We start from the raw sequence: 26,225 nt of genomic DNA, 5'->3' as shown, positions 1-26,225 counted from the left end.
GTGGCTCTTATTAAAGAAAAGGGTGAAGACCCCTGTTCTAACTTATACCATGCAGTTTTATTGCCTCTCTGTGAATAACTGTACATAGGTCACAGTGCTTTATTAAGATTGTAACTTATGAACTGCAACTAACAAAAGGATCTCTGTGACAAAAGCAGTAACCCACTGAGCTATCTACATAAATTACAGGTCTGTGAGCTGGGTGGGATACTTTCTTTACAACAGACACATAAACCCTACGTAATGATGAGTCGAAACTGCCACTGGACAAAACGCCAGCCTCTCTCTAGTAGGAACATTAATCATCAGAATTATGTTGAAATGTGTGTTGTTGCTTCGAAAACTGTTGGACATAAAGGAAATCTGCAACAGATGCTTTCAAAACCATACATTATTTACACTGCCTTCCTCCATTCTGCGCCCTCCTACCAGATTAGCACTATGTGCGATGATGCACGCGTCACACTACCCTTCAGCCGGCATTCTCAAGAAGCAGCACGAGCCGCTTTCATTCAAGTGTTTTTGCCCAAGGTATAAGAGCCACTGAGAACAATATGTATTGGCCGTAAAATAAGAATCCCTCAAAATTGCTTTCGGCAGCAATTATTGTGTAGCCATTCAAGAGTGCAAGAAAGAATCCACTAAAAGCTAAACTAATATTGTAGCAAATGCAATCCTTCCAACAAATGGTCAGAGAAAAGGGGCGGACAGGAATGAGAATACAGGCCAAACATGGAGGGCATGGTGAACAAGGAGGATAGTGGAGACAGCACAGTGCAAGAGTGGAAACGAGCAAAAGGTCAGAAAATGGGAGAGTTTCCTCACCCTGGTAAGGCCTCATAATTCAATTATAGTCACCCAAGTCACTGAAAGTGAGATTGGCCAAACCTTCCTCAATGTTCACACAAACAGCCAGTAAATCTAATTTGAGTCGTCCCTTACAGAATCGATATCCAGAGTTCTAGGATAGCTGAGGGGAGTCGACTGCTCTGTATCCGCTCTATTCCCTGGAGATCAGAAAGGGAACTATGAATAATGTGTTATTAATGGAAAGCCATCTTCATGTTTAATTGACGCTACTCGATCAGCCCTGAAAACATCAAAATGTCCTTTTCCTATATCCGGCAAAACAATTGATGCCGTTGGCATTTGTAACATAACGTGTTCTTAACTATATTACTGATCCTGGATCTATTTCCTTAGGTTCAATCACTGACCTACATGCTTGCATGCCCCCCTCTCCTATTAACTGCTGGGAAAGGACCTTCTGTGTAAACCACATTGTAATGCATTTTGTAGGTATGTCTCTTTGAACTTGCCTGCTGAAAATGAAAATTCAAATTTAGCTGTTCTACATGAAAATAGCAATTCTTCTAAAACTAGTGATTCCAAGAATACCTGAGCCCAAACAATGCCTAATATTTTGGATCAGGGGCTGCCTTCTTTATAGCCTCAATATGCTAGTGATGTGGGTTGTATTTTAACTTAAGACAGGTCAAACTTGTGTGAATCCAATGAAAAAAGGCCTTTACATAAAACAATAACTTTTATGCCCCAAGGCAGAAGTTGAAATCGCCCCAAGGCAGAAGTTGAAATCAGCCTGGTTATTCCTGCTCTGTTAAAGCAATAGGTTTTGGTACCCACTGTAAGCTTCTAAAGTTCTACCATTTTGCTTATCAAAAATTACTTGTTGGGACATCAAGCAAACTGTACACGTCCTGTGTGTAATAAAGGCAGATCTAGTGCCAAGATTTTAAATGGTGCCAAACCAGTTACTATTTTTTCATTCATACCAGCAAAAGTCCTATGGTTCGCTGTTATACATCTACGGTCTGTCTTTTTAGATTTTGGCTGCACAGCGCTTGTGCTGCGCTTGAGAAATCTATTGTTTTTAATATAAACTTATAAGGGTCTTAAATCCTCCCTCCTCTCTTTCGTGGTTTCTCATTAGTTTCTGTACATTCCACATACCTTTCCTCCATTTCTTTTGGCTGAAACATATTTTCCTGCATCTAACAATGCTTGTTCCTCGTCTGCTTCTCTTATCATTTCTCACCGCCCAAATACTGTTAACGCACAAGTTACTACTTGTTTAACGATATATCTGTAATAGACATTAGTTAGTGATAGATTCCTTACCTTAGAATTTCCGGATCCAGTCTGACGTCTGGGGATATTCTAAGTTAAGGAAGCTGCGGCTAGATGTCTCTATCAGATGTACGAGTTACTTACCTTCGGGAACAATGTATCTGGTAGAGACGTTGTCTAGCTGCAGATTCCTTCACTTAAAATATCCCCAGGCATCACACTGGATCTGGAAATTCTAAGGTAAGGAATCTATCACTAACGTGTCTCTTTCGGATATTCGCTTTGGGTCAACTATATTTTCATAAAGTTTTGCCTTTTACTATTGCAGTATATTTATATAACAATTTATCACCCGGAGAGATTACATGATTTGCATGGAATCACAGAATGTTACATGGCGCTGCTGAGACTCGAACTGGGATACCCAGCTCTCGAGTCTGCAGCTCTGGCTGCTGCACCAAAATCTCCCCACTCCTGTGTTATCTGTCAGGTAGCTCTTTCCTTCTCCAGGAAGAGGATTGATGGAAACAGCTCTTCATTCATTACATAGGCAAAGCTGATTCATTACCAATACTTTTTCTCTATTCCTATACATCTCAATAAATAGTTTAATTTTATTTTCAGTTTTTCTGGGTCCCAAGTAAAACAGACACCTTCCAACGGTTCACAAACTTAAAGATTTGGACACTTTCAGCTTAGAGGATCCACTTTGGATCAATATGCTTAATATTTGGTGGTCTGACTTCTTGGGCCAAAGAAACGGTGATTCCCTGTATTTATGCATGGAATTAGCCAAGTAAGGGCAAAATGCATACAAAGAAAAGATGCCTTTTTGTTTACCCCATGTTGAAAATTTAAGGTTATCTCAGCTCGAAAAAGTTGCCCGATCAGTCACAGTCTCTCAGATACACACTGCTTTGGGAATGGAAGATTACTACTAACAATTGATTTTTAGGTCTCGTCCTATTAATCCCGCAAGAGAAAATAGGACGAGAGTATTGAGGGAAAAACAAGCTCTGAACCCACCAGGCGGATTACATTGAGTGCATGTGCTCGTGAACGCGCTTACCATTTGCTCCCGAGCCGCCTGCCTCCGAAAGCTTCACTTCAAAGGGATCCACTCCCCCGCCCCCGCCCCCTGCTTCACACTTTTCACGGCTGCCAGGCCGTGTCTCGCATTTCTCCTCCCCCCCTACAACATTGTCTTTATCTACTCCCCATATGCTTTCCCTCCCCTCGCTCGCTACTCCCCCCCCCCCCCCCCCCCAGGCTCTTTTATCTACTTGTTCCTATTGCTGTCACAACATGCTTTTCTGCAACATTCAGCATGTGATTTGCGCTTTCACTTTCCGGTCACTTCCGTCACATGTTTTTTTAACTAACTCGTTTTATCTTTCTCCCACTCCTTCCGAGATGTTGTTAATTTATTTATTTTTAGTTTAAAAAGTGCCAGATCCGCTACTAATTACAGATGTTGAGCCCACGCCAAGGCTCGAACACTGGTCCCCAGCTCCAGAGTAGGCCCCAGCTCCAGAGTCGGCAGCTCTGACCGCTGATCCACAGTTCTCTCTCCATGCTGGTTCTTTTTAACTTCAGTTGGGAGCACTTCACTTCCCATGCTCGCTAACAGAGCAACACTGTCCCGCCCTTACTACATAGTGCCTTTGTAATGATGAGTGCGGTGGAGTCTCATGCTCCTTACAGTTGAATGAGCCCTTACAAGATTTCATCAAAGACACCCTTGAAACATTGCTCTGGTGGAAGGAGGCAGAAAAAGCCTGTTTGCCTTTAAAACAAGCTTTGTCCTGCTTTCAGGCTATCAAATTACACAAAGCCTTTCATGGTGTACTGTCATGTGAGGGAGGGCTTTGCTTTAGGAGTCCTGATGCAAGATCATGATGGCCAGAAGAAAAGATGGACTTATTATTTCTTTGTCTTTGATACTGGGGCACCGTGCCTGCACGCAGTTGAGGTGGCAGCTCATTGTTGAAGTATATCAAATTAATGACATTTAACAACTTTCTCCAGTTGCTGCAACTCAAGCTGTGGCTGCATTATCATTGCCTACTAAAATCTAGCATCGCTTTATGTCTAGGCAGTTAAGTTATAAAATATTACTGCTTTAGGCATCCACATTACATTAGTATGATGCTCCTATTTCACTGTTTGCTACTTCTCTTAATGGAGAACCATACACCTTTATTCTTCAATATTGCTCCCCAATCAAGTTCATCAGTGTTGAGCTCACTAACACATCTTTACAGAGCTGTGATCTTGCATATTATGCTGATGGTTCCGGTCTCAGGAATAAGGGAAACATGGTTGCTCGTTATGCTGCTTGCACAATATATGAAGTTGTTGAGATTCAATATCTACCCTTAGTACACTTTGCTCAAGTAGCTGAATTAGTACCCTTTACACACAATTGCATTTCAAGTACTCAGAAAGTGGTGACCACTTTTCTGATTCCAAGCACACCTTCAGAGTTGCTTATGATTATGTGCTTCTCTGAATGCAGCAAGGGTTCTTCGCCTTAAAAGGGCGATAACGCAAATAGGGTTTTGTTTTAAAGGCTTGTCTTATAGTCTCTCATTACCTTTTAGAGTAACCAGGGTCTCTGTAACCAGGCAAGCAGCGGTGTCCTACATATCTGGTGGTCTTGTGTCGTTATACAAGGGACACATCAAAGGAACACTGGGAAATCCAGATCCATCAGAACCTAGAATTCTGATCCTAGGAATACAGCTACTTGAAATGGATGACACCAGGGGGCCCGACTGGGCAATAATTTGTCTCATGTCAGGAGTGGTCAACAACTTATCGCTCTGTTTTGGAAAAAGAAAGCCTCCACAATTACTCTCTCCCAATCTACTCACTGCTACAACGAATAAACTCCCCTAAATATTGCACCTGCTGCCTGTTTCAAGCTAAATCCTCTGACCCAGACGTTGTACCTACCAATTAATTGGTCTTACCTCCCGCTTTGACAATGAGGTTATAATTCTCTAGCCTCTGCTGCGTCCCTCCACCCACCCTTTATTTTATTTTCGGCTGCTGAGTGTGAGGTAGGGCGATTATTTGATTTTTATTTGCTACAATATCCCTTTCGGACATTCATCCATTCAAAGCCCCCGATGCCTTATTTACAATCAATGTGATACTGACTCTTGTTCCTTCATCACTCAGGTTTTGATTGTCGTTGCTTCGTATTTTCTGTATTATATTTCTTGAATAGGTTTACTAAAAAATGTGTAACTAAAGTTACCAAACTCAAACCCGCTGCTCAATAATCCATTCCAGATGACATAAAGGTAATGTTTTGGATGACAGGACTGCTAAAAAAGACTGCTCTTTCTACTGAATCTGAGGAAACTCTAAGTGTACCAGGTTGCTAAACCCCTCATTCTCACCTTGAGAAATCATGTTGAATATGAGAAGCATGCCCTGAAAAATTAAATTATGTGGGCCAAATATGACTGTCGATAAGGCTCCAACAGGTGATGGTGGAAAAAGCAGGGACTGTGTCTTAGTAAAGGTATTGCTCCCAAACTCAGCTCTGCTGCCTCTGTTAATGGAGCTGCAATGATACGTGCCAATGGTACTCAATGGTTTGAGTCCCATTTTGCCTCCATTGCCCAGAGGTACTTCCTTACTTTTGCCATATGTCAAACATACATTGTTTCTATAATTATCAAGACTACCTTAGCTGCCAATTCAGACACAGGATGTCTCTATGTCCAAGTGCAGGTGGAATTCATCCAAAATGCCCACTGTTGCTCTTATTTTCGCATACTGGTACTAGTGTGCATGTTTTTTTAAAGCCAAGAGACTACTGTAACGCGTGCACTAACCTGACAATCCAGATTCAACAAGAGTGATGCTAGTATCCACACGATCCTGCACCCACTAATGACCATGCAAAGAATATCTAAGTATGATATCACCACGGGGCAAGGGAAATGGGACAAGAGAGAGAGAGACAAACACTGGATTGCGTCACCTCGCCTTTACTTGCTGCCAAACTCAACCTGCACTATAGAGGTGTTGATTCTACAAGAAAACATGATTCTTTAGTATTTTTGTCAGTTATAGAACATCTCACTATTTCTACTATTACAGGTGATTTATCTTGCGGCAATATCTGCAGTTTCAGAAAACACTCTTTGTGTTTTGTGCTGAAAGCTCTCGAACTTCCTTGAGCTGAAAGATATAAATCACCTCTGTAAATTATGCATGGAATAACAAGAACTGTTTGTGTTCTTTACATTCCTATAACTTCTTATAACTACCTTCAGTGAGTTAGAAATCCAATCAGTCTGATGTTTTCCATGTTGTTGTGAAAATGCTTATAGATTCCTATAACAGACGAAATTTACAGATTGATACAGTACCTTGTTCAAGAGTACAGCAACTGCTAGAAACCTTCAAAGACAAGTGCATGGTCTAAAGAGAAGAACTGATCTCTGCTTCAGCCTTCCTCACTGCAAATTGGGTAAAATTAGAACAGATGTGTGTATATCTTGAGATAATATCAAAAATGTTCTGTGTCACACTGCGAATGCCAGTGATAACTGCATTGTCTTTACAGGGTTACAGATCTGCGAGAAACCTTGACTCCTCTTTCTCCCAAGTCCTAGCCAGGAGTAAAGTTCAAACTACCTAACAGATCATTCAGTAAGAATTCAGGTAAGAAAGAGTTGTGCTTTTATCTCTTCATATTCAATTGCAAGCCGAATTCTGAAGTTGGTAGTAATAAGATGAACCTGTTTACCGAACCTACTCTATGCTTTCTTATCCCTAACCCAGTCCCCTGAGCCCAGCCATGGTTCGGCATCAACAATTACCTTGTGTCTACCGTATCTAGGTTGGGGTGGCATTGGATTACAATTGCTTATACTCCGAGATACAGGCCGGCCTGTCAGATTCATTGGCCCATATTTTATTTTGAACTCATACAGAACGAATGCCCTTAGCACCTCCCTTTTCCTTATCTCCCAGGGCCTAAACAAAGTACAGGCAAATCTAGCCACCTCCTGAGAATGACCAGCAGTGCTCTCCTCTCAGTTTGATAGTCTATAAACTAAGCTTAGTTTGTTGCTTTCTTGAAGTCCTGTAGAGTTAGTTTCTTCTTGTACTAGTGCCTCAGTTGTGCCAAATCTGTTTGAGGAAGGAACTATTTCTACATCATCAACTCTGCTATGTGCACTCTTCGGAAGGAGGAGCAGGGTGTTCTCAGAATCAGTTTGCAGTTGGGTTACCCTTCGTCCCCATAGCTTCTCACCAATTATAAAATGGGGAGGCTAACAGGTTCCAGCAGTTTTTAGGTCGAGCCTAGGCAGAGCATGCACTGCTCTGCGAGGCACGCTATATCGAGAATATGTGTTTATAGCACCTCCCATCTTTTCAACTGACTCCTATTAGTGCCCTTCCTAAATACCTGCTTTTGTTTGGCGGATATGAATAATTAGTCCCGCCTTTTGGTGTTTCGGACCCTCCCAGCCGACTGCCCTTTGTTATGTGTGGTCTTACTCTTATCACGGGTGCCGCGCCTCAAGTTTTAGGTGGGAACATGATTCTGTGCTTAGCTGACGGCATTAGGTTTGCTCCTCAGCTCGTGTATCAGCACGGCGCCCCCTTCACGGACGCCGCCCTTCATGTTTTGAATGGTAAGGCAATTCTGTGCTTAGCTGACTGAAACAGGTTTTCTCCTTGACTCGTCTTTGGTCCACTTGCAATAAATTCAACTGATCGCATAGATTTATCCGCCTCACCACAATGCAGGGGGTCCCTTCTGAATATGATGAACGCCCACCCCTTCCCCCTCACAGCACTCATCTCACACGCCCACCTCCCTACAGTGTTCACTTCTCCTGCTCTGCTGCTGGCAGCTGACCCCCCTCGCTCTCTCTTTCTTCCTCTTCGTCTAATTCCCTCTCTTTCTGTCTTGCTCCTCCTCACTTGCTGAAAACCATGACTTCAACAAAGGGCTCTTGACCTCTCTTTCCTCTCCTTTCTTTTATTTGTTCCCCTGTGAAATGGATCCGAAAAAGAAAGAAACACTTTGGTGGCAAATGTCCTCATTTTCTGCTATTTTTCCACTCCAAAGTTCAGCCTCGGGACGGAGAGAAAAAAAAGGTTCAAAATATGAAAAATAAAAAAATAACCTAAATAAAGCAAGACAAAGTGGTTGCAAAGGGGACAGAATGGTTTTATTCACAACCACACACAATTGCGCCACTTTACAGAGTTGCCAGTGAAGCGCTATTTTCGTTTTCCCACCTTTCTTTGAACAACATTGTTTTACCCGCGTGGGGAAGTGCACCATTCCTGGAGGTACTAGAATATCTGGTTGATGCATAGAGTGGAAAAACTTTAGCGTGATCCTTATCAGCTGACTTCCTTATTGTACTTTATTAATAGTGTACAGCGGCTGTGTACTCAGGGATGTGGTCTTTTTAAACCATACTACTTACGTTTTGTAAGGATATAAGTAACGGACATTGCAATGTGTTGCTTCCTGGCCCTGCAGTCATGTCCTTAACTTATCAGTCAAAAACACTCATTGATTTCTGAATAATAAGTGTAAAAGCGTTATGGTAACCATGTTGTTCCTGCTCACATTTCACATGCTTTTCTTAATCTTGCATTCCCTATTAGTGTTTGCTTTTTTCAGGATGTTTTTTTTTCCAGCCGGCATATTACTCTGGTCTCCCCTCCCTCATAATTTATTTCCTATTTTCTGGTTCTCCAGCGGCACAAGGTCATATGAGTGGCAATTGGTCAATGCAAATATCATCACTCCACTGCACCCAAAAAAAACGAAGTAAAAAACATTGTCATTTTCAACGCCAAGAGTTCGAACTTTCACAAATGAGAGATCGACTGCATTACAAATGCTTGCTGACTGGCTCTTGTCCACACGCATTTCTTATGTGGACCTCGCTGTTGACTACCATGAGGAAGCAGCATTTTTTTTTTAAAGAACATCTCTCTGGGGATGGGTGCAGCCTAATCGGCTATCCCATGAGGAAGCAGCATTTTTTTTTAAAGAACATCTCTCTGGGGATGGGTGCAGCCTAATCGGCTATCCCTTTAGTTCAGACCAATAATACAATCATGCACAATGGACCTGCTTTGATGGCTGAATTTGGTTGAATAATTGGCAAGAGGCTAGTAATTTAGTCTGTAAATAATGAGCTTACAGATTGATTTGAAACAAGGAAGATGAGATATTTTAGCATATCTGGCTCATTTTACTCATTTGGGAGTCGAATCAGTATGGTCAGAAGAAAAGAGGGCAGCAGTATTTTCTTGAGGGTTATCCGAGGACCTAACAGATGCTCTCTCTCTTACTGAACCACAACCACAAACTTGTGCGTCACTCACAGAGCACGGAACCCACCCCTTAAACTATTTCTACAAAGCTTGGGAGAAAAAGTCCTATATGCTAAATTGAGCGAATGTGCTTTTCACAAGACTAATATGGAGTTTTGGGGTTTCACACCAACCCCCTTCAGGTATTACCATGGATCCAAGCAACACAAGTGCAGTGATAGATTGACCTACTCCCAAATACAAACCTTCATGGGATTCTTACATTTACTTCTGAGAGTTTATAAATGCCATTTCTTAGATTGCTTCCCCCATCAAAAAGTTGCCAAAAATGTTGCCTCTACGTAGACTACTGAGGAAAATGAGGCTTTTGAGACATGAAAAAAGACATTATCATAATCTGGTCTTAAGGCATCCACAGTTATACCTGCATTTTGTAGTTTAGCCGATGCTTTATACACTGCTACTGATGCAATCCTATCTCAACGGGAACCACAAACATCTGCATGCATCCAGTAAAATGTCATTCTTGTACACTAACAATTATGCTATTGCACCTCTGCAACTATTGGCAGTACAAGACACTCCCATGGAATGGAGGATTTACAGAATGGGAACTCCACATACACCACGAAGAACACAGACCATCGTGATTTGCATTCTTGAAAATCAGCAAATCCTTTTACACTAAAACAGCAGCATTGGTTTTCATTTTTTTAAGAATACCCATTCATCATCACTTTCCGAACTGGAAATAATAACCAGAAAGATAATTTATTATCCAGACTGTAGAATCTAGATAAGCCAAAAGAGGAAGCCCCAGTTCACAACCCAACCAAAGCTGGCTCTGGGGCAGTGTGACCGGCGACACTGCACCAGGTGCTGACTTGGGGTGGGGACGCCTTGCTTGCAAGTATATTATCATTTTAAAAGCACCTGCTTTGGCAATCCTTGCCTCCAGCAATTTTCAGGCATCAATAAATATGCCAAGATAACCCAGGTGAATAATGTTCTTCCTGGAGAGAGAAGGAGCTAAGTCTAGTGAAAGTTTTGACTCATGGTAAGGGAATGCAGAGGGCTAATATGCCTGCTGCAAAGAACGTGTAACATGCAGATCACAAAGTGCATATAATGTAAACAGGTCAGTGGGTTACTGCTTTTGTCAGAGAGATCCTTTTGTTAATTGAAGTTTCTAAGTTAAAATCCTAATATAGAACAATGAGCAATTAATTGTCATCAAAGAGCTGCACGCAAGCTGTAAGGTATATATTTGAGCGCTATGATTTTTTGCCCAGTCTTTCATTATCCTTATGTTGCAGAAAGGGGTTATTTGAGTAGAAATCAATTCTTATTATTAAAGGGATCCCCTAACAATGGTGTTACATTTTAAATTCTGTGCTTTTCCCGACGAAGGACCAGTACAGATGACGCGACTTCTACACCTTGTGGTCCCCAGTCTTATGGAACATTTTCTATACACTGATTTACACACGTATGATTGTCTCTTTATAATGTATGTGTGATATAAAGTGCTCTCACACCTCACACTAATATGAGTGGCGCTATAAAAATAAATAAATCTGAGAGAGAGTGGTTATGGTGACTTGAGGGACACTGTTAAATAGTGGTAGTGACAGAATCTGTGGCGGAGGTGGTCATTGGGGGGCGTCATCAAACCTTGTCGCACAGTGCGGCACCAGTGCTAAACCAGTTCTGAACCCAACAAACTGCAAAACAAAAAAGGTTGAATAATGTGCATCATAAAAATAAACTGGGAGCGCAAAATAAGTGGTTCTGTAAAAAGGAGAGTTAACCAACATTTCCATCAACTCTTTACAAGAGTTGCTTCTGACATGGTACAATGTTAGCTCCTTACCATGGTACCTACATGTAATTATGACTTTTGACGCTATCAAGAGTTGATTCTAGTGGACTCCATTAAGGAAAGATATGGAAGGACACAGTGCACAATCTACATACGTACTTAAGGCAAACCGAATAATCACACACCTTATGGGTCGTTACCGTCCATGCAAATGTGAAAGAACGAAAAGGACTAGATTTCTATGGATTTGTTTTTCCTTTATTTTTTCAGAAGATTTGCTCTCTGTTGGTGGATTCAACACTCCCTGGGTAGTTGTTGATTACCTAACCAAGATCACTCCTTTTATACCAGCAAATAGAAAACCTTCAGCATCAAGAACAACGTGTTCTTCAATAACATGGTTCACATTCATGGAATTACAAAAAGTATAGTTTCGAATTACGATTCTGGGTTTAACTCCGAATTTTGGATGGCTTGTTGTGAAATGCTTGTGTAATTATCCACCATTTGGTAGCCAAAAAAAGATGGCCAATCTGAACCTAACACATCAATCCATGACACATTACCTAATATGCCAAACATTACAGTTTGGAGGTAACTGGTTGTATGTTATTGCTACCGTAGAGTAGGTCTATAATAATTATAAGAATGCATGTACTAATTTCTCTTGTTTCTTTGCAGTGACTGGTTATCATCATAGAACTTGCTAGGAAATTCTTCAATTAGAATCCTCTTGTACAGATGCACATGAAAGATGGAGATTGATTTGGCGAGCATAGCTGATGCACAAAATAACCATCATAGTGTTCAAGTAACCTATAAACAGGACGCAGACAAACAATTGTCAAGAAGCCACTACGCGCAGAGTTCTTCAATCTGTGGGGCGCGACCTGGGCGCGACACCATCCCAGTGGGGGCGCGCACTCCACTCAATTTGACCTTTGTTCCCTGCGTGGATGGAGCACAACGTGCCAGTTCTATTGTCTGGTTAACTCTCCCAGGAGGGGGTTAATTCAGAGCGGACAGCTTCCTCTGCAGTGGGAGGCAAGGAGTCTACTCTGCTAAACCTGAAAGCAAACAAACAGACATGCTTTCAGCAGAGGAAACTCTTTGGCCCCCACTGCAGCTGAAGCATTTCACCTCTATGAATTAACCCCCTCCTGGGAGAGTTAGCTCTTCCCAGAACGGAGACAAAGTGCCCAGAAGTTTAAGGCATTGGCAAAGTGAACTCTGGCCCAGAGCACCAGCCTTTCAAATGGGGTGGGAGTGGAGGGGGGAGGTGGGGGTGGGGAGGAAGGGGGGGGGGGGGGTTGAAAGAGCCCGCTCTGTTATACAGTCTTGCCTCATGACCTTGAATCATTTTTAAACATAATGTTGTAAATAGCGTTTAATGTGTAAAAGTCTATTACAGACATTTTGCAGACAAAATGTGTTAATGCGTCATGCGACATTCATATAAAAAGTTTATTTTAGATCAATACATGACCTCACATATGTGAAATGGAAGGGTGTGACAGATTATTTGCAGTTATATTAGTGAACTGCTGTTGTGTTACATACTGAAAACACGCATCACTTTGCTAAATATGATTATAAATAAGAAGTATGTATTCATTTGTAATGTGACTTTTCTATCTTTGTTCCCTTTTATTATCAGTCATGGATCATTCATGCAGCTCTAGAAAACAATTAAAAGTTCTTTCTATTTATATTTGCTGTTCAAAGTATGCACAGACAAGTGCTGAAAATACAGCTTTAGGTGACTGCTTATTTTTATACCATCTGTGACATCAAAATATTGAGCTGGCAACCCTAATCATAAGACTGGAAGTTTGTTGAGGGATCAGCACATTATGTATTTCCTCCACCCTGATCCCTGGTTACTGCCATAATAGCAATAGTTTAACACATTTGAAACCCTACGCTGCCTTCAATAACATGCGGAGTTACTTCAAGTGTCTGGGAATGCACCCAGCATTCAGACCACTCACTCCTCATTCTCGCCCTCCACTTTCACCCTCACCCAGCACTCACACTGATCCCGATGCACTCACACCATTCAGCCACTTACCCTCCACTCACAGTGATCACTCTGCACTCACAGCGATCACAATGCGCTCACACTGATCACCATGCACTCACACCATTCACCCGCTCACCCTGCACTCACACTGATCGCCATGCACTCACACCATTCATCTGCTCACCCTGCACTCACACTGATCGCCATGCACTCACACCATTCACCCACTTACCCTTCACTCACAGTGATTACTCTGCTCTCACAATGCACTTGCGCTGTTCACACTGTACCTCACCCTGCAGTCACACGAGCACACTACTCAGCCTGCACTAGTGACACTTCACTCACCTGTCCCCATCACTGCTCAATCTGCATTCTCACTCCAATAAGCCCACCAATAACCATGCATTCATTTGTCCCACTCTGCACTAACATGGGCACCCAAATTCATATGGACGCCTCACTCACCCCTGTACCCAAGTATGGGCATGTCGGGCCCAGTTAAGGTTTTCGTCCTAAATTACAAAAGGAGACATCTAAATGCACTACAATCCAGCCATCCAGGGGCCCCTTGATAGAGACAGTTCTGTTTTTGCCCTGATGGACTGGAATAATTCCTAAACAGATTCTTGCAAATACCGTTTTGTTTAATTTCTTTTTAATGTAATTGATGTGAGGGAGTCTATTACTATTTGTAGAGAAATGTGTTTGTTTCATGCAACAACCATAAACAAGTTAACAATAAAAAAGTTAGATCCAAGCGGGTCCTCACATATGAGAAATTAGAAGATATCACAGATATTATTCACTGCAAAATTAGTGCACGGCTGCTTTGTTACAACAGTGAAAACACATTACTATCTCTGAATATTAGATGTAAACGCTTTTAGAATTTCGACTACAGTACCTGTGCACCGTTAGTAGCCTGGCTAAATAGGGTATGGTAGAGCTGTAAATAAATCATTTAAACTCAAACCTGTACTGAACAGGGGCCCCCAAAATAGTTTTGGCCCAGGGCACCCAAAATCCCTAACACTAAGGAATTCTCAATGAGGTGTTTGTTCAGCGCCTTCTCTGTGGACTTTCAACTGTCTTCGGATCCATAAATGGTTGGTGGGCAATTATCATACTATAATGCTGCCTAAAACGTGTGTTAATGATTTCTAGAGAAGTTTCTTGTGTACCAGCTCTCAGCTAGGGAGTGCTCGAAACATCTGACAACACTGTCTCCCTTACAGTCCCTGTCTTGGCTGAAAATGTCTGCAGAATATTCAGCTTTGGGAGAAACTGCCATAAAAACTCTCTTGCCTTTCAGCTCGTCCTATTTATGCAAGATTGGGTTCTCAGAACTTGCGGTATTAAAGACTAAGTACCATTCAAGACTGGATGTGGAGCACAACCTAAGGATGGCAGTAGCAAAAATCCATCCTCAGTTTGACAGTCTCTGAAAAACAGGCACACCTGTCACATTTATGTTGGTGGTGTTATTATCAATCCAGGTCATGTGTAAAACAAAGCATCCTAGTAAAAACAATTTGCACACATTTTATCTTGGAAAGTAGTATTTTGAGCTGTGTAATATTGTATTGAGTGTCATTCGCTGAATATACCCGGAATGAGCGCGTAGCGGTCGAGTCCAGAAATTTCTGTCAGGTGGTGGGGGGGCCCAACATCTAAAAAAATTCAGCTGGGGGGGCTCAACCTACAAAAGTTTGAAGACCTTTGCACTACGGAGACCTTTTGGAGCTTTACATACAGCATTTAGTTTTACCTGGTCCTCGTAAATTCAAATCTAGCTTTATAGGTCCCTTCCCCACCTGTGTCTAACTGGCAATGTGGGAGAACATAGACAACTCCCTGTTTCCTTGAGCGTATGTAAGGTCTTTCATGTGTCTTGGATTAAAAAGCTCAAACCAGGCCTACTGTTTCACGAGCTTTTGGAGACGCACCTGCGCGTCGGAGGGGAAACGAGGCCTTTGACGGATGTTTGGCGGCCTGCTCTGCTACCCCAGAACTCTCTCTACTGATGAGGGAAACAATCCCGAATCACAAGCCATGTCTCATGTCTAGAGATAACTACACTTCAAGTACTTACTTGCACCGATTATGGTGAAACACTTTTGAACTTTGGACTCGTTTTTTGAAATACTTGCACAACATTGACCATAATGCAGAGGGGCGATACGGCGTAGTGGCTAGCAGTGTGCTTCCATCGTCTATTTCTACTACTGTTTCAGTAGAAAGGAAAAATACATAATGTAAAAAACATTCTTGACTAGCGTTTGCGGAACAGTCAAGTTTGGAACCTGGTGTTTACAGCCCCCAAGTCTCCCCCCCCCCACAGCGCACGACCAAGACTGAAAAGGATGCGCCTCTGTAATAATCCTGCACTAACAATTAATGGCTGTGTGACGTGAAGAGGGTATTTGGCTAAATCGCTGGTGTGTCTTGAGACAAAAGACAACCCGCAATTAAACACAGTCTATTGGATCCGCCACCTTCCCGGAAAGCTGGAAACACGCTGAACTCAGCGCCCTTCTGAAAAAACCCACAGCGGACCCCACCGAACTAAAAAATTACCGCCCCATCTCGCTCCTTCCATTCCCGGCCAAAGTCATCGAGAAAGCTGTCAACAACCAGCTCGCCGCCTTCCTCGAAGCCAACAAATCCCTCGACTCCTCACAGTCCGGCTTCCGAGCAAAACACAGCACTGAGACCGCCCTCATCGCAGCAACAGACGACATTCGAACTCTACTGGACAATGGAGACACAGTCGCCCTCATCCTCCTCGACCTCTCCGCAGCCTTCGACACAGTCTGCCATAGCACCCTTCTACAGCGCCTCAGAAACATCGGAATCCAAGGAAAAGCACTAGATTGGATCACCTCGTTCCTCACCGGAAGAACCCAGAGAGTCCGCCTTCCACCATTCAAGTCAGAGGCCACTGAAGTCATCTGCTGCGTACCACAAGGATCTTCACTCAGCCCCACCCTTTTCAACGTATACATGAGCCCCCTCGCGGCCATCGCCCGCCAACACAACCTCAACATCATCTCCTACGCGGATGACACTCAACTGATTCTATCACTCACCAATGACCCTAGCACCGCCAAAACTAACCTACACGAAGGAATGAAAAAAGTAGCCGAATGGATGAAACACAGCCGTCTGAAACTGAACTCAGATAAAACAGAAGTCCTCATCTTAGGTACCTCCCCCTCTGCATGGGACAATTCTTGGTGGCCAGAAGCCCTTGGAAAAGCACCCATCCCGACAGACCACGCACGGAACCTGGGCGTCATCCTGGATTCCTCACTTTCAATGAACAGACAAGTCAACGCCGTCTCCTCATCCTGCTTCAACATTCTTCGCATGCTCAAAAAAACATTTTGTTTGATCCCCACCGAAACTAGGAAAACGGTCACCCACGCTCTGGTCACGAGCCGACTGGACTATGGAAACACCCTCTACGCCGGGACTACCGCTAAACTCCAGAAAAAACTCCAACGAATCCAAAACGCCTCAGCCAGGCTCATATTAGACATCCCGCGTAAAGAACATATCTCTAGGTCACCTGAAAAACCTCCACTGGCTTCCCGTCAATAAGAGGATCACTTTCCGGCTCCTAACCCACGCACACAAAGCACTCTACGAAATCGGACCAGAATGCCTCAACACACGACTGTCCTTCTACACCCCCTCCCGCCAGCTTCGATCTTCCAACCAAGCCCTTGCCACTGTACCTCGCATCAACAAAACCACCATGGGAGGTAGATCCTTCTCCTACCTGGCAGCTAAAACCTGGAACTCACTTCCCACTTACCTTCGCCTTACCCAGAACCACCTTGCATTCAGAAAGCAACTTAAAACGTGGATATTTGACAAGTAATTCCCCACCCCTCCTTAAGCGCCTTGAGACCCTCTGGGTATGTAGTGCGCTATATAAATTCTCTGACTTGACTTGACTGTACACTTTTGTATTGTGCCTGTGTTTCTTTCTAAAACGTATACTATTTTATAAACTTATCGTTGTAAAACGTCACGACCAGTCATAGATCAACAACTTTTAACACTCTCATATAAGCATTGAAAGCTTCCTTTTTTGATGTTTTAGGACACTGATCACTTTTTTATTAATGTTTCACTGCAACCTACTGCCCAAATACTGTTGTGTCGTATTTTATTTAAAAATTTTATTTTAGATAGTCTCATACGGATGATTTGAACAACAATTGTGTTTAACAAGGGTGTTTGGAGGGCTAGTTTTATTGTCTTTGAGAAAATCCTGGTAATTACTGTCATTTATTTTTTTACAAGTTGTACATTTTTCATTCATGAAACACAAGGATACAGGCATGCCTTCACCTGCTTCCCAATGAAGTCTGTCAGCCACCAGATGTCAATCTGCGTCTATGTGCAGATATCCTGGGGTGTCGAGATATCCTGGAGTGCATCAAACCTCTTCATAGTGAAATCAATCGCTCCGCCATTCCACATCCTGTACAACGTGGTTTCACATCACGAGAAAGGCATAAGGCCAGTGTCCCATCATCTGAGTAACAGAGAAAGAGCGCATGGCTAGGACTCAGGTTTCCAAATCTAACCCTGGGGTGAAGCTCACATCACCAGCTCAGACATAAAATTACCTAAGGTGCTCTCAACTAAATTCTCTAAAAGGTAAGGCAACACCCAACATCCACAATGCTGAAAGAAACATTTTAACTTGTTACATCAAACACCATTTTTGTCAGAATCAGCTGATTCCAAAGGCAAAATCACCACACTTGCGGATAAAAAATCATGCAAGTTAGGTATTAAATAACACCTACATTTTACTGCTCCATCAAATCAAGTTATGAGATCCAGGTACAAAAATCATACAACAACAGCCCGAGCCAACATCTCTTCATCACAGTAGGCTTCAGACTTTCAAAGCACACTCCCCTGACACAAAACCGATCTTCCCCTCTGCTTTCCCAAGTTACAGAACATGGAACAAATGTAATCACCCAAAGTAAGGCGAATTGTTTATACATATTGGTCAATCTTATAACACCCCATTTCCAGAGCCATTATATAGGTGCTACATTGTCTTTACTCCACGTAGGAGGATTTCTTTAATCTCTTATAAACCTAAGCATGTGCTATATAACATCTTCCAGCTCCTTTTGTAGGTCAAATAAATGCTATATGGTTACCTTATAGTAGAGAGGCTGTGTGTACTGTGATGCAAGCACTGGCCTGGCTCAGCCTCCAGATTATTCCGATACCCACCATCTACCAAACATGCATACCCTTTTGTTGTGATGGATTTCTTCAAGTCTAGCAGACCAAACACCATGGACCACAGCTGCCACAGAGTCCTAGTCTCTAGTTTTAAAGCACAGCTGATGGTGGTTACACAATTCCGACAGAAAAATTTGCAGTAATTATTAGGATTTAATACCAGAGTTGAAGCCAAACACATGAAAACAATATACTTCATGATTTTGCATATAAAAAATGCACTGTTAGGGGGCGAGCTATACTCAATCCGAAACGCTGCCTTGCAGACCTAGATTAATAAAGGATTTTGGGTACTGACGAAGACGTTTTAAAAATTTCTCATTATTTTAAAAGAATAAAATATTCTTAGCCCCATTTGCCACTGGTGTAGGGGAAAATGGTGTGTTTAAAACATACATTTAATTTTTTCACCCTTTACAAATTTATCAGCAGTTCAATGTGGCTGTGAAACATGGGTGTGTATTTTCCTCGGTCTCCAGGTACACACCTGAACAGGTTGTACTGGATACTGATTTCAAAATAAAAAACAGATCTTGACTATTCTTTTGACATTGTTTCTGTGTACTGTATCTTTTCAACTTTTTAGAATCGAGTTACTCATTCTACTGGCCATTGAAATTCGAGTTTCTTTTTTGCATATTTGTTCCACAATGAGTCATACATTAGGGGGACAAATACCATACTTTTTATTTGACAAACGATCTAGGCTTAAACAACCATTTTCCAATAACTTCAGAAAAGACAGGCATGATGGATATTTGTTAAAACAAATCCCGCAATTAATCCTAAATTTAGACAAGAAGTCTACATTACCTGTCCTTTACTATTTGCAAATAGTAACCATTGTTCAAAACTACCAATCAATCGATATTTACGATGCTAATTCCAGGTTTCTTGTGACGGGCTATTCCTAGCGCTTCCATTTTAACGGGGTCGAAAAGATCCTATCAGTGGCCTACTGATTTTCCCGGTCTTTTCCTAGCGCGTTTTATGCCATTGTTCGCTATACATTACAGTGGCTAATCCATATTTCACATACATGTCCTTATTAGGGGTGCCTTCCGGCGGTGCCGGGTGACTTACCTCTAATAAACGGTCCGGCCAAAACAATCAATCAATTTTGAGAAGACAGGCATGACGTAACAAGCGGTCAACAAAAAATCTCAATAGGTCATGGACAAAGGTCCGCAATACCTGCCCTTCGCTGCCTGCAATGAAAGAGAGGATTCCTAATCTTTGTTTGTTTGCACATAGGGAATGTCTCAACTAAGGGGAATACTAGTATTGGGTCGAACTTATTCAACCAGTCAAACAATTAATAACAAGTAAGAATCGATCTTTCACGACCTCACCCGGACCGTTGTGGACAGTTCCTTCGTCGTCCCCTTCCAGCGCCCGTCTATCCTCTCACTCCAAAAATGCGGAGTTCCTGTGAGGTCCCAGTCAGGACCGTAGGTCACTCGAGAGAGAGGTCCCTTCGGAACTGGTGAAGTTTAGGTTGAGCAGCAGCCAGACGAGGGTCCTCTCAAGGCAGGTATACTCCAATCGGTTAGTTGTTCACTCCGTCGTTAGGACCTCTCTCACTCGACCCACGTGTCTCTGATGGGTCCAACGTTGGGGCGCCAATTGTAAAAAGCAGCTGTGACTCCCAAGACTTTCGATGCCGCTTGGTGCAAACCACCTCTAATGTACCTTAATATTAGCTATCAAAATAACGAGGCAGGCAAAGGAAAGTGGAAAAGCGAAGAACAGGTTTATTACTCCAGGAGGAGAACACATCACATCAGACACCGAGGCTATCGTCAGGAGGTGCTCTAACTGCATCCCTATGGCATGGCCTTTTATACATTTCTTTCGTCAGTTTATTGCATGGTCAAACATCCTTGGAATCCCCGCCTTAAGCTAGTACCCACACAAATCCAGCAACAAATGTCCCCCCACCTAGATGTAACAGATGATCGCTATCTCGCAGCTGCACATTCCGACAGGATCTAAAAACACGTGGGATCGGTCAGATCTAAGGGTTTTGGGTTATTGTTTAAGTCAGGCCCCTTTGTGGGTGAAACAAGCCCTGCCGTGTGTAGGCAATAAACAATGTCCACAGGGGTCGGTTAGTGCCTGGGACCGGACTGAGTGGCCAGGTGCAGGGAAGGAGGTTATATAAGGGGGCTTGCCTGTGCATGGAGGATGAAAGGAACAGTTGGTTTGGCGCTGGAAGTGACTCCAGGGCATTGTCAAGCTGACAAGGTTTTTACGACCCTAGTACGTGTGTTCAGGCTTAGTCAGGGTGCTGGGGAGGATTGCGAGGTCAGGGTGAATCATAGGTGACTAGTAGGGAATGAAAATGGCTGTGATATCTAAAATGGTTGTTGCTTACGCGCACGTAGAGGCCCTTGCTACGCAAGATGATGCGGACAATGTTTCACGATCTTCACTCTGCTCTCAACAGTGACTGTGGAGAACATAAATGAACGCCGCTTATGTATCCTTTAGCTTTATCGATTTCCACACCAACTCCACCCTCCAACTCTACCCTTCAACTCCACCCTCCAACTCCAAATCCACCCACCAACTCCACCCTCCAACTACACCCACCAACTCCACCCTCCAACTCCACCCTCCAACTCTACCCTCCAACTCCACCCTCCAACTCCAAATCCACCCACCAACTCCACCCAACTCCACCCTCCAACCTCCAACTCCACCCTCCAACTCCACCCTCCAACTTCAACTCCAACCTCCAACTCCAACCTCCAACTCCAACCTCCAACTTCACCCTCCAACTCCAACTCCACCCTCCAACTTCAACTCCAACCTCCAACTCCAACCTCCAACTTCACCCTCCAACTCCAACCTCCAACTCCAACCTCCAACTTCACCCTCCAACTCCACCCTCCAACTCCAAATCCAAATCCACCCACCAACTCCACCCTCCAAGTCCACCCTCCAACTCCAACTCCACCCTCCAACTCCAACTCCACCCTCCAACTCCACCCTCCACCCTCCAACTCCAACTCCAACTCCCAATCCACCCACCAACTCTACCCTCCAACTCTACCCTCCAACTCCACCCTCCAACTCCAAACTCCAACTTCACCCTCCAACTCCACCCTCCAACTCCACCCTCCAACTCCACCCTCCAACTCCACCCTCCAACTCCATCCTCCAACTCCAACCTCCAACTCCAACCTCCAACTCCAACCTCCAACTCCAACCCCCAACTCCAACCCCCAACTCCAACCTCCAACTCCAACCTCCAACTCCAAACTCCAACCTCCAACTCCACCCTCCAACTCCACCCACCAACTCCACCCTCCAACTCCAACCTCCAACTCCAACCCCCAACTCCAACCTCTAACTCCAACTCCAACTCCAACTCCAACTCCAACTCCAACTCCAACTCCAACTCCAACTCCAACTCCAACTCCAACTCCAACTCCAACTCCAACTCCAACTCCAACTCCAACTCCAACTCCAACTCCAACTCCAACCTCCAACCTCCAACCTCCAACCTCCAACCTCCAACTTCACCCTCCAACCTCCAACCTCCAACCTCCAACTTCACCCTCCAACTCCACCCTTCAACTCCAAATCCAAATCCACCCACCAACTCCACCCTCCAACTCCACCCTCCAACTCCACCCTCCAACTCCACCCTCCTAAGTGGTTAAGCTAAGTGGTTTTATTTCTTTTTTTGACTTCTTTTTATTAAACAAAACAAGCTTCAGGTATACGCATGTACAGTGTACATATAGGAAACATATATAAGACATGACAATTCTCAGGCTTTAAAACAAATTATCTATATTGAAATTGTGCGCGGTGCGCATCAATACCCATTGGAGTATGTATCTTAAGCCACCCGTGGAAACCAGTCAGTATGTCACACTAGTCTCATCACAGACTTCTTTATTTTAAGTTAACTTATCCCGTCATATGTTGAGTTCCCCGACACCCACCCAGCCCCCGCACAGCTCCACAGCCAGTAGCAGCCGTGGAGGGACAGCTGCTGGGTGCCGACGTGGGGCGGGGGAGGGGCAGGGTGGGGGGGGGTAGTAAACTACGGATTACGGTCGATTAGAGGTAAGAAAACATATATAAATAAAACTAATTTAGTTGCACGCGCTGCATGGTATTTGGCGATGCAGCGCGTGCAACGAAATTCGTTTTATTTATATGTTTACTTACCTCTAATAGGCCATAATCCGTAAATTACTACCCCCACCCTGCCCCTTCCCCACCCCACATCAGCGCCCGGCAGCACTCCCACCACGGGCCGCTACTGTCCACAGCTCTTTCCTGTGTCTGCCACCACTGCTCCTTTATCCTATTAAATCCAACTAACAGACTCACTTGTCCACCGCTCAAATGAACAACTTGTATTTCCTTATACTAATCCACTAGTAATCCATTTTGGGTTCCGGAGTAATGTGCTACTCGCCGAAAAGCGCTCCAACGCCTAGCCAGGAGTAGTAAACGCTATATAAATGCAACTAGCAGCCCGTGCCGACGTTGCCCGGGTATGAATTGCTGCCGGCCAGTAGTATATTGTTTTGTAGGATTTCGTTTTGATAGCATTTCTTGTCTCTGACAGGCCTGTGAAACGCTCCGATTCACAGTGCACTGCTGATGCACTTAAGAGTGCGCGTTCAGTAGTGTGTGAACTCGTGTTTCCCTACTTTATTTTTCCTTGCAATATTATATAGCGCGAACTCGACAACATGGCATGAGCACAATTTACATTACAGAAGCACACATTCATTTGTGGTAGGCACGGGGAGACAAAGCGATTTGCCTGGAATCACAGGATGTTGAGCTGATGCAGAGATTCGAACGTAGCTCCCCAGCTCTAAAGTTTGCAATTCTAGAACTTGTGGCGGGAGGTGTGTCTAAAAGTATATGTTGGTGCTGGCCATCAATGAGAGAGACCTGTGCATTTTTCAAATGGGTGGTGAAAAAATATGAGTATGTTGCTGGAGATGTGGGCCGCCGTGCCACCAATGTACTTATCGGGGGAGGGTAAACCCCCATTTTTCCCCAACTTTCTTTCCGCATACCATCACTCCGCATAATTTCATTATGAAAGTACCATGACTCCGCAATGCCATTATAACACATGGCATTACATTTTATATGCTTTTACCACGCATACATTTACAACAAAATTTGTTGTAAATGCATGAATGGTAAAAGCATGTTTTTATTTAATGTTTGGATAAGGTAAGTATGGGTATAGGGGTATATGTTTTGGGGTACTGAGGTATATGTTTTGGGGTGTTTGGGTATTTTAAGGGTTCCGATATACTTTTGGGTTATGGGGTACAGGGGTGGGTTTAGGGCTAGGTATGGGTTTTGGGGTATAGGGGTATTTCTAGGGTTCAGGGGTAGGTTCAGGTTTTGGGGTATAGGGGTATTTTTAGGGTTCAGGGGTAGGTTTGGGTTTTGGGGTACAGGGGTATTTTAAGGGTTCAGGGCTAGGTTTGGGTTTTGGGGTACAGGGTTATTTTTAGGGTTCAGGGCTAGGTTTGGGTTTTGGGGTACAGGGGTATTTTAGGGTTCAGGGGTAGATTAGGGTTTTGGGATACAGGGTTATTTTTAGGGTTCAGGGCTAGGTTTGAGTTTTGGGGTACAGGGGTATTTTTAGGGTTCAGGGGTAGGTTTGGGTTTTGGGGTACAGGGGTATTTTAGGGTTCAGGGGTAGGTTTGGGTTTTGGGGTACAGTGGTATTTTTAGGGTTCAGGGCTAGGTTTGGCTTTTGGGGTACAGGGGTATTTTTAAGGTATAGGGGTATTTATAGGGTTCAGGGCTAGGTTTGGGTTTTGAGGTACAGGGGTATTTTTAGGGTTTATGGATAGGTTTGGGTTTTGGGGTACAGGGTATATTTATAGGGTTAAGATGGGTTAGTGTTTAAGGGTGTTGGGGTATTTTAAGGAGTAAGGGTGGGTTATGATTATGGGGTGCAGGGGTATTTACAGGGAGCAGGGTGGGATTGGCACACGATATGAGACATGGCATGAAGGGCGGAACGTACCACACGCCCCCAGCGTTTGTCACGCCCCCAGCACACGTCCACAGGACAACGCAGACACGCCCACAAGGACTACTTTGCTTGCACGGTTCTTTTACCTTTTAAATGTATATGTGGGCGTCTGCATAGCCTATGTCCTTCTGTTGCAACTTCCCTTTCCAACGCTGCATTGGGTGTTGTGATTGGTGCTGTGATTCCTGAGATTACCCGCCTCAAAGGTTTGGGCTCTCTCTTTATTATATTAGTACATATATATATATATATATATATATATATATATATATATATATATATATATATACATATGGATTAGGATTACAAAATGTATTTTACTTCATTTATGAGTGTATGTTTCGTCAAACCATCAAATGTGACATGAGGCGCATGTAAACAATTCTTTAAAAATAGGTCAACAGCCGATTAATGTATTGACAGTAAAGGACTTGGTAAATTGGAATCGGTTTGAATGCAGTACATGGAATTCTTCCAGGCCAGGCAGGATGTGAGAGGCAGGGCAGGATGTGGGAAGCGTGCCAGCGAAGCTTCTTGAACAAACTGGCCGTTGGCCACCCACTGTCTTCTCGTTTTTGTTTATCATTGCATACTTTTCTACTTACCGCACGACTCCGCCCCTTTCTAAAGACGTCTTCCGCCCCACACCCTACACCACTGGGACCCAGGGGAAATTTCCAGTCTGCTGACACTATTACATTGAACGAGCGCTTGTAATTGTATCTATCGTCGTTAAGATAAAAATAAACTGAACACGTAAACCTCATATGTTGATCTGCTAAAGGTTCAACGTGCATTCTAGTGAAATAATTTGAATGTTTCAGTCTAATCAAAAGGAAGAAAAACCTCGCGGAGACAATCGGTGTAAACAAAGACGAGCGAGTATAAAACACAACTCGGTTTCACTTTCATTTTCTTTGAACTTTTCTGATGAAGCCCATGAAGCACCAGATCAAAGATCGACAGTGGTACCGTGAATATTGAACTAGTTGGACTCACCATTAGGGTAGCAAAATACAGCAGACACATTCTTTCTTCATGGTGTCGATTCCAAGGCGGAACCTTGTTCCGTTTAGGGAGGGACTAGGCGAAGGGAGGAGTTTGTGGGACGTACTTTCATTTTCTATCTTCGTAAAACCAGTGGAATTAGCACCAGACTACATGATAAAGCGTATTTTGAGTCACGGAGAGGTTAAACTTGTTTTGCCCCTCCTGTACTTCCTCTATTGAAGTCTGCAGCGCTGTACTTTCCCTTCCAGCATATTCTCTGGAGCGGAATAGCTGATGCAGCCTAAGGTTTTTACTTTGCATACTGGGGGATTTGTAATATGGTTTAATCTATTGCAAAAGTATTGGGGGATACAAGTCCGAAAATTGAAAGAAAACATTTGCAGACTATCAAGGCTTGCTGGTGTTTCTTCAACCTTCCACTTGGTTTCTTTCGTATTTTCCTGCTTCTTTGTCATGCAGGATTTTTCCATTTGTCACAGTTTTCGTATTTTTTTTGTTCCTCCTATGTCCACCTTTCAAGTACACTATTGGCAAATGAGGCCCGCGACCCCACGCATGTTGAAAGAGACTTTTAAAAAAAATAATTTTCTATAATGCTTATTTCTTACAGTTTTCTTTTA

General features: G+C 43.4%; 1 protein-coding gene across 2 annotated transcripts in view; it reads right to left on the bottom strand.

The window, feature by feature from the left end:
• The window catches only part of TNFRSF14 (TNF receptor superfamily member 14), a 466,810-nt gene extending 440,988 nt beyond the window's left edge, over positions 1 to 25,822 (bottom strand). The window contains exon 1 of one of the 2 annotated variants that reach the window (XM_086921550.1): positions 25,594 to 25,822. In XM_086921550.1, coding sequence (XP_086777676.1) covers positions 25,594 to 25,623 — 30 coding nt within the window. In that variant the 5' untranslated portion in view covers positions 25,624 to 25,822. The remainder of the gene's footprint in view (positions 1 to 25,593) is intronic. The other variant, XM_086921551.1, reaches the window with a different exon arrangement.
• Between the last annotated feature and the right edge of the window lie 403 nt (positions 25,823 to 26,225).

Source organism: Lissotriton vulgaris, chromosome 5, assembly GCF_964263255.1.
Source record: "Lissotriton vulgaris chromosome 5, aLisVul1.2, whole genome shotgun sequence".
Classification (NCBI taxonomy): Eukaryota; Metazoa; Chordata; class Amphibia; order Caudata; family Salamandridae; genus Lissotriton; species Lissotriton vulgaris.
Note: the sequence above shows the minus strand (reverse complement) of the source record. Positions and strands in the feature narration are given on the sequence as shown.